The sequence below is a fragment of the Lipotes vexillifer genome, unplaced genomic scaffold, assembly GCF_000442215.2.
Source record: "Lipotes vexillifer unplaced genomic scaffold, Lipotes_vexillifer_v1.1 scaffold1275, whole genome shotgun sequence".
NCBI lineage: Eukaryota > Metazoa > Chordata > Mammalia > Artiodactyla > Lipotidae > Lipotes > Lipotes vexillifer.
Window position 1 is genome coordinate 424,263 of NW_006770093.1, and position 8,792 is coordinate 433,054.

Below are 8,792 nucleotides of genomic sequence, written 5' to 3' on the forward strand. Positions count from 1 at the left end.
AGGCCTGAACTATGCTGCCCGGAGCTACACACATGATGGCAGGTAAATAGCTGAACCTCTAAAACTGCACTGTCTTTTGTCTGGAAATCGGGGAGAGCAGCGCCTACCTGTAGGATCTTCAAAGGATTAGGTGAGACAAAGAAAACAGTGGACTTGGCCCCTGCCCCGTCCGGTGAGAGCACCTCGGCTGACAACAGTGGTTGTCATTCTTGTCCCTGTGTTGTGATGCTGGGGGTGGTGGCCCGGAAGCTATTATCTTAATTGGTTTTGTGGATTTTCCTCTGAATTGACCAGCCTTTTTTGGCACTGTGAAGCACAGTCATACAGATAAACTGAGATGGATCTCAATGGCCAAATGTGGTGCTTCAGGGGGCCCTGTGGGAAGCCACCTGCGTTGACCTCGATATAAGTGGCAAATTCTATAAGCAGTTCACAGGAACATCCCCAGGTCCTCCAGCCTATGGGCATCTATCATTCTGGCCTCCAGCAGCATCTTCACATATTTGGGTACCTACCTTTCTGTCTCTTGTTCTGATGTCCTGTGGCTGCCATATTCTCTGCCTTCTCAAGTGCCACCAATTCTCTGTGTCCCTTGATTTGTCCCCCAAACTACAAAGGCAGTTGTGCTTTGTAGATTCGGGGGATTCAGCCAAACAATGAACAACTTAGGATCAAATAGGAGCTATCCATGCCCTTAAAGACCCATCAGGTCTCCCCACGTCCCAGAACTGCCCGGTGGATATCCTCTCTTTTATTCACTGTCTTTACCGCCAAGCCCTGGAGCTCTTCCTTGTCATTTTTACTTTTTGCAAATCCATTTACTTTTTGCAAAGCCATTCTCAGAGGATTTGGTTTCCACACATGTCCATCTCTGCAACGTTAAAGGTGGTGTCACCCTTGATAAGTCACTTACCTTCAGGGTTTTCATCTGTAAGGTGGGAATAACATTTCTTGCCCTGCTTCCCTCACTGTGTTGTCCCGAACTCATGCTGGGGAAAGTTCTTCGTGAATCGGGTGAGATGTGATGTGTACAATTGGAGGGTGTTTGGAAACCTCCCTCCTCCAAGCCCTTTCAATAAGGGGATTCTGTGTCATTCCTGCCCCAAGACATCAGGAGTTGAGCTTCTTGGGACCTTTGGAGGCTCAGTTTTCCATGACAAGAGGCTGCGAAGAAAGTGTCTTTCTTGTCTAAGATTAGACTCTAGCAGAGGGTGGGCAAACTTTTTCTATGAAGGTTGGGAAAGTAACCAGTAGAGGCTTTGCTGGCCAGGTGACTCTCTTTCAATGACTCATCTCTGCTGTTAGAGCCAGAGAGCAGCCATAGACAACGTGTAAATACAAGCGTGACTGTGTTCCAAAAAAACTTTACTTAAAAACAGGTGGTAGGGCAGATTTGGCCTGTGGGCTGTAGTTTGCCAGTCCCAGGATTAGAACAATACACTTTGAATTTTCTATTTCCTTTTGCTAAAATGCTGTCAAGATCCATAAAAAAGATATGGTGACCCACAGTTTGGAGAGCATTGCTTTGGATGGGCAAGCATCAAAGAAGGAGTGACAGAAGAGGATGGCCCAGCCCTGGGAGGCCTTCCTGGAGGCAGCAAACATTTCCAAGAGAGAGCAAGGCCTGCGGCCTGATCAGCAGGGGCCTCCGGCAAGGTTTCCTGGGGTTAGAAGGAACCGTAGCCAGTCCCCTTCCTGTCCACTCAGGTCCTGCCCTTCATCCCAGGCTCCTGTTGAGTCATTTCTTCACGTTGAAAATGTCCTTTTTGGAGGAGAAACCAGGTGTGAAAATGGGCTCTGAAGAGTGTGAAAGAGATGAACTTCAGTGCCACTCAGAGGTAAGATTCTTATAAAAATCCGCACCAGGGCCAAAGAGTAACTCCTAAAGTGGGACCTTGCGAGGTGCTGGGCACAGTCCCAGCTTCTCCCTGTTGACCTTGCAGAGTTTTGGGAACTTTCTTGGTAAATGAATTAGACAAGAGAAATACTTGAGGGGAGCATGAAGCCTTGCAGCAGGTGTCCAGGTGCAGCGGGTGGTAGATAAATGCTTCATTTTCACCCAAAGAGTCAGGGCTGTGAAGTCCTGACTCACCCCCAGGATGGTTTTGAATCCTCCAAATGCATCTCTTTTCTCCCTACTGTCTCAGGCAGAGGAGAATGCCCTGCGATGGACGGGGTTCTCTGAGTCCAGGTTGGAAAAAGGACCCCTGCTCAGGGCTTCTGAGTGTCCCTTGGAAGAAGGCACTTGGACATTGGCTCTACAGGGACAAGAAGAGGAGGTTTTTGACCCAAATGACTGTCTAAAGCACGGGCTGTGAAGGGAGAGGAGGCCAATCCTGGAGCTTTCAACTCACATGTGGCATTCAGAGTTCCAAAACGAAGAATCAAGATGTTGGTCTGACAGATGTGGATCTGCTACCAGTGACAAGAGAGAACCAGCCCTGCTCCTGGAACACAGGCGATGTGGAGGCCACCATGCTCATTCTGTCCCTGAGACAGTGGGGAGTGGACACTGAGAGGGCACAGGCACCAGTTACTGAAATTCCCCAGTGCCAGGGAGCTTCAGAATCATGACCCTGAGAGCACGTTCAGGGGCTGCTTCAGTTTGTTGCTGCAAAGGGAGGGGAGGCAAGCCTCCTTCTCTCTACACAATGTTGGAGAGGCTTCTGTCTGAGTCCCCTCCCTCCTGTCCTTCCCCACTAAGGTACAGCCCTCCCGCTTCTTGGAAGCGTAGACTTCTGGAGGGACAGACAGGCAGGATGAGGCTCAGAGCGGTGGGATGCAGAGTTATCTCAGACAGCAGAGGAGCAGCAAAGACAAGACTAGGTAAAACCTTCACACCAGAGCACAGGGTTTGGTTTTTCTTCTGTGGGTTCTGTGTGTTCTCAATGTGCAAGAGTTGTGTGAATTACGACCAGGCATTTCACTCAGGCATTTCTCAAACAATGTTTTATGGGGCAGAATCCTCCACGTTATTCTTCACGTAACGCAGGCAAGGTATACTATCTCTCCTGAATGAATGCAATGCACATACTTCTAATAAGTAAGGGCTCTAGGAAGATCTATATTCAGAAACTATTTCGTCTTCATCTCCCACTATTTTGGACCAGGGAAGCTATTTACAATCTCATTACGATTTCCCTGCTTCAGTATATCTCAAAACACACACAAAAGAAGTAAGGCAGTCAGCGGCCCCTGATGCTCCTGCAAATTCTAATTGCATGAGCTAATCTTACTTTCTCTGATCTTAGAGAGCCGGCCAGAGGTGTCCTGGAGCCAGGCCCCAGCCTCACCTCCGTGAGCTCTGCCTACTCAGGTGAGGCCCCTGGGTGAACTGATGAGGGTGGTAAGGAGTGAGGGTGGGCATAGGGGATGGGCTGCTGGGCTCTCTTAAGGGAGTGGGAGACTCAGAGGCTGGGGACACCTCAGGGTGGGTCAGTAAGAAAGATGAGCCCAAGATGGGCCTCTGCCTTTCTAGAGAGGTGTAGGTAGCACGCAGCTGCTAAGGGGCACAGGAGAAGAAAGGTTTTGAGCCTGGTGGTCCTTCTGACCACTGCCATGAGGCTGGCAACCCTGGCCTCCCTCCTCACTGTGCTTATGGAAACCAGAAACGTGGCCAGCTGGGGACGTGCAGGAACCCACACCGCTGAGGGCCACGGGGCCCCACTGAGCTAGAACCCTTGTCACAGGATACCCTGTGACCCTCCAATAACCCCATGAGGAAATGGTTAATATCACCACTTTCAGGTGCAGAAACTGAGGAAGAGAGGGAGGTTACCTGCCCCAGGTGACACAGGTAGTAAGCGACAGATACTGGAATTTAAAGGTACTAAAACATCTGTCTGCCCAAGTCAGATTTAAGGCTCCTATCACTACCCTTTGCACAGGGCAGACTCAGGAGACCTCAGCAGGTCAGTGTGAGAACACTGGAGCCTCACTTTCCTTACTGGTCAGATGGCAGTGGGCACCAAACATGATGAGGTAGACACAGGTGCATGGCCTACTCCCGTGTGTCTGGGAGGGGAGGCTGCTTTACTGCTACTGCTGTTGCTGTGACTGCAGTTACTCTGGTTGGCTTTGCTTTTGTTGTAGGTAGGAGCTTTCTGGCTCCTGCCCTGCCCTGTGCCCCACCTGGGTGGCACCAGCCACTCAAGCCTGTCTGTTGGGCCTGTTCTGATTTCTCCTTGTCAGGGCCATGATCTAACTCAGATCTGGGAGCAGAGGTTCTCAGTGGGTGTTCCTTGGACCAGAAGCAGCAACACGTCTTGGAAATTTGTTGGGAAGGCAAATTCTCTGGCTCCACCACAGACCTCCTGCGTCAGAGACTCTGGGGTTTGAGGCTCAAGAGTCTGTGTCTGAACAAGCCATCCGGGTTATTGTGATGCACGGGAAAGTGGAGAACCATTGTTCTGTAGAAACAATGACCAGCACCTTAAAACCACTGTCACCTCTATCGTGGCCTTGAGAAGGAAGTTTAAAGAGTGGATTTGGGGTCAGGAATAATGTGAGAGAGAGCACCAGTTAAGAGGATACTGCACAAGGCTGGGTGTGGGAAGATGGGAGCCCAGGATGGAGTGATAGGAGGAAAACAGAAATAAAAGAAGGAGAGACTTAGGAAATATTGAAGAGGTAAAAAAAAGCACTGTGTTAGTGCCAGAAATGCAACTTATATAGTATGTCTGGGTCTCACTCTGGACCAATTGAATCACAATCTCAGGGGGCGGGGGGTTGGGCCCAGGCATCCATGGTCTTAAAAATTCACCCACCAATTGATTTCCCATGTAGAGCCGAGGTTGAGAATCACTGCCTTAGACATGACACTCAAGGCGTGGTCCTCAGCCAAGCAGCATCGGCAGTACCCGGGGCTGATAGAAAGGCAGAGTCTGCAGGTCTGGTTAATGTTTGAGACGCTCAAAGGCTTAGGGTTAATCTAGTTTAATGATTCTGAATCAACATGCATCTATACCGTGAACTCAGAATGTCTGGGGCCCAGAAAAGCTGCTGAGGAGATTCCAACGTGAGCAGAGCTGAGACCCAGGGATCTTATCTGACCCCGCATCACTGCAGAGCCACTTAGGATCTTGCCTGGGCCAGTCATCCATTCCATCAATGCCGAGTATCTGTGATGCCTGGGGCTGTAGGCTGGGGCTGAGTCAGCCAGGGAACCTGCTCCCGGGGAGCATATAGGGCTGCAGGGAGATGAGACAAGGACACTGACACCTGTGCCGCAGCGAGGGGTACAAAGAGCTGTGCAGCGCAGAGAGGAAGCCGGTCCACACAGAGGGGCTGAGGAGGGCTTCCCGGAGGAGGTGGCAGGAGAACCAGCAGGAACCCTCCCCATTCTCGGGCAGGAGGAGACCAGGAGGACATTCCACACTGAGACCAGCCTTGTGCTGATTGCACAGGTGGAGAATGAGACCTTAGACTCCATCTCCATATTATAATTGCCTGTGATAGATAATTATGTTACAGGATCACCCGGTGCAGTGGTTACCGTGTTGTCACATTGGACATTTTACAGCCACCCGTCCATGATGGTCATTGGCCCACATGTGGGCCCCTGCCCTTCATCCAACAAGGGCCTGATCTCTTCCCTGAGGGGCAGGTCCCCTGCCCAGTCCAAGGCCCAGTAGGGAAGGTTCTCTCTGTGGCCGAGCCTCTGGGCAGGAATGGTCTGCATGTGTCCCTAGGAGCCAGGCCCTAGGAAGTCCCCTGGCCACTCTTGTGGCTGGTCTGCCTGTTCAGAGAGGTTCTCCAGGGCCAGGTGCAAACCCTGCAGCCTTTCCTGGGAGCCTGGCAGTGCCAGCTCAATCCTGCACGATGCTGGGCTCCTGCTTCCCGCCTCAATCTCTCACTCCCTGCTCTGTCACTGTCCCTTCATCGGCCCGGCCAGTGCAGGCATCTGTCCCACCCCAGGCATTGCTGGTGCACTGAGGGTGCAGGAAAGAGGGTTACAAAGAGTAATGATTAACTTGTACTGAGTTATTCCTGTAGCTCTGATACCTGGCTAAGTGTTATTCCTCGGATTAAGCATTTCAGTCCTCTCAACACCCCTCTCAGGTAGGTGCTGTTATTACCACCCATTTCACAGATGAGAACATTAAGGTTTGGAGAGATTTAGTAACTTCTATATCCTAAAGTAATAAGTGACAGAACTCGGATTTCAACCCATGTGTCAGAATAAGGACCCATGTGCTTACATGCACGCTAAATTTCTTGTGTGGAGCAAGCCAGAAAGCCTGGGGTGGGCAAAATCTTCAGTGGGCTGGACCGCTGAGTCCACAGGCAGGGTGGAGGGCTGGGGCTGGGAACATTGCCCATGGGCTAGAAGGATTGAGTTTTCTGTGCTCAGTGCTCAGTGTTGATATCTGGTTAATTTGATCTAGGTCCAAAAGTGAAGGCCAAAGGCCTGGAGAAATTCACCATCCGTGACGGGGATCACAAAGTATTGGTCCCGGACTCTGGGACCCTCAGAGCTGTTCCGTATAAAACCTACGTACTCCCAGGTGACTCTCAGTCGTGCTTTTCTCCCTGGCGGCCAGAGGAAGGCCTTCCTCTGAGGGGCTCAGCTCAGGCTGTACCACATCCGCAGCTGCAGGTGGTGGAGGTCTGCGAGCCGGGGGAGCCCAGGGACCACTAGGATCGCTAGGAATTAGACGGTGAGTCTATACCGATGACCGGATCTGAGGAAAGTCTTTCTGGAAAGTTCTCTTTCTGAAAGAAGGAGCTGGCCTGTGGAAGAAGAGGCGGCTTGGGCCAGAGTGGACAAAGGGTCTCTGACCCAGAGCCAAGGGGAGAGGGTTACACTTCCTGCCTGAAACCGCAGCAGACAAGAGGGCCTCTTCCCTCCGCCGAGGACCAACCCATTTCTCTTACTGTCATTTTCCAGAGACCTTCTTTGTATCAGCCTCCCACGTGAGGTCAGCTTGTGAGGAGAGAGGAAGCCTGATTCTCTTGGTCGTCTCTAAAGGTGAGCTGTGTCTCTTCTGTGATGTGAACAAAAGACAAAGCCACAGCCATCCTGCAGCTGAAGGTGAGCTTGTTTTCTTTACCCTCGGCCACCCTAAGAGGGAGATCAAGGTCCGGGTCCTTAATGCCTCTCGTGTGCCACAAATTCTCATCTTGGCCAATATAACAGGAGCATCTGCCTTTCTGGAAGCATTGGATGGAGGCTTTATTGCCCTCCTTTTTGGTTCTGCGCTCCTAGAGCACACATGCTGGGTTTTCTCCATCTCAAAGTCTGTGCTATCTCATTACTCTCTTTTACCTCCTAGAAGCAGAAACTTTCTGACATGGCCACCCATATCTGCCCTTCATCTTTTATAGGGCTACGGTGGGCTCCTGGAACACCTTGGAATCAGCTGTCCAACCCGGATGGTTTGTCTGCGCCTCCTGCAATCCCGGGGAACCGGTTGAAATGAGCCCCAGTGAAGTCAGAGAATAAGAAACGGCCCCGTCAGATGCCTTCCTGTCCTTTCCTCTCTAACTTGCGCCAGTTGCAGAAGAACATGGAAGCTACAGCTTAACCTCTTTGGTTTCTTATTAGTACTTTGAGAATTTGTATCTTGAGGTCATAGAAGGAAGGATTGCTTCATTGTAGAGTTCTTAGATGAAATAAAGTTCTCTCTAGGCACCACTTACCCTGAACCATCAGCTATCCATAGGTGGTGTCATATCACATGATTTGGCCAAGTAGAGTCTGAACGTGCCCCAGGAAGGAGTAGCTGGGCTCATCCTATGCTCCAGAATTAGCCATTCCTACTGGGGTCTGACAGGTACTGGGGGGTGGTGGTGTGCAAGTCCATGGAAGTGGTTTAGTCTGTGTCGAAGGCACAGTGTGACAGGAAGAAAAGCAACAGCACAATCACCATCCAGCCAAGTGATAAGTGGAAAAGGGTGGGGTGTGTCCCAGAAAAGGAGCAGGGTGACTCCAAATGTGGGAGAGGCATTAAGACACAAGGAATCTGGGTCCAGGGACAGCCAGGAGACCGGGTGAGCAACCGGTTGGTATCTGGGAGAGCTGTTAACAAGGGCAAGTTCCTATCACTAAGCTGAGCTCAGATCCCAGTTAGGAGTGATAGGAGGGCTGGTTGACCAGAAACCCAGGACCTGGAAACAGAGTGGGGGTGGGGCAAGGGGGAGGGAGACTTGGAAATTAGTTGTCTCCTAGGTATGGCTCTTCAGTTACAAGCAACAATAATTGAGGCAGGCTTACTTAAGCAGAAAGTAAACTAAAACAAACAGGAGCTTTCTAGAAGGATTTTGGGTGCGCTCATTTCTTATAGCTGCTGTAACAAATTACCACAAACTCAGTGGTTTAAAATTTTGCAGTTTATTATCTTGCCTTTCTGGAGGTCAGTGTGAAATGGGTCTCACTGGGCTAAAATCAAGGTGTAGACAGGGTTGCATTTCTTTTAGGGGCTCTAGGGGAGAACTGATTTCCTTGCTTTTCCAGCTTCTAGGGGTCACTTGCACTCCTTGGCTTGTGGCCCCTTCCTCCATCTTCAATGTTGGCAATGGCTGGTTGAGTCTCTCTCATGCTGCATCACTTTGACCCTCCTGCCTTCCTCTTTTACTAGTAGGAAGCCTTGTGATTCCATTAGGCCCACCCACATAATCCAGGATAATTCCCATCTCAAGATCCTTAATTTAACCACATCTGCAAAGTCCCTTTTGCCATGTAAGGTTCATATATTCACAGTTTCCAGAGATGAAGATGTGGATATTTATGGGGACCACGATTCTGCCTAGCCCATGAAGGACATGCTAAGAAACCAGAGTCAGAAATTTTC

General features: G+C 50.5%; 1 protein-coding gene across 1 annotated transcript; it reads left to right on the forward strand.

The window, feature by feature from the left end:
* The first annotated feature begins 1,757 nt into the window (after positions 1 to 1,757).
* Positions 1,758 to 7,444, forward strand: IL37 (interleukin 37). The gene is made up of 6 exons (XM_007446023.1): positions 1,758 to 1,838; positions 2,148 to 2,191; positions 3,252 to 3,316; positions 6,387 to 6,506; positions 6,890 to 7,033; positions 7,302 to 7,444. The coding sequence occupies exons 1-6, from the start codon at positions 1,758 to 1,760 to the stop codon at positions 7,442 to 7,444; spliced, it is 597 nt and encodes a 198-aa protein (XP_007446085.1).
* The last annotated feature ends 1,348 nt before the right edge of the window (positions 7,445 to 8,792 follow it).

Excerpts from the sequence above, each read along its gene's own strand:
- IL37 (XM_007446023.1), top strand. The coding sequence starts at position 1,758 with ATGTCCTTTTTGGAGGAGAAACCAGGTGTGAAAATGGGCTCTGAAGAG. Across the intron at positions 6,507-6,889 it reads TAAAACCTACGTACTCCCAG|AGACCTTCTTTGTATCAGCC; the intron begins GTGACTCTCAGT and ends GTCATTTTCCAG. Across the intron at positions 7,034-7,301 it reads CAGCCATCCTGCAGCTGAAG|CATATCTGCCCTTCATCTTT; the intron begins GTGAGCTTGTTT and ends GACATGGCCACC.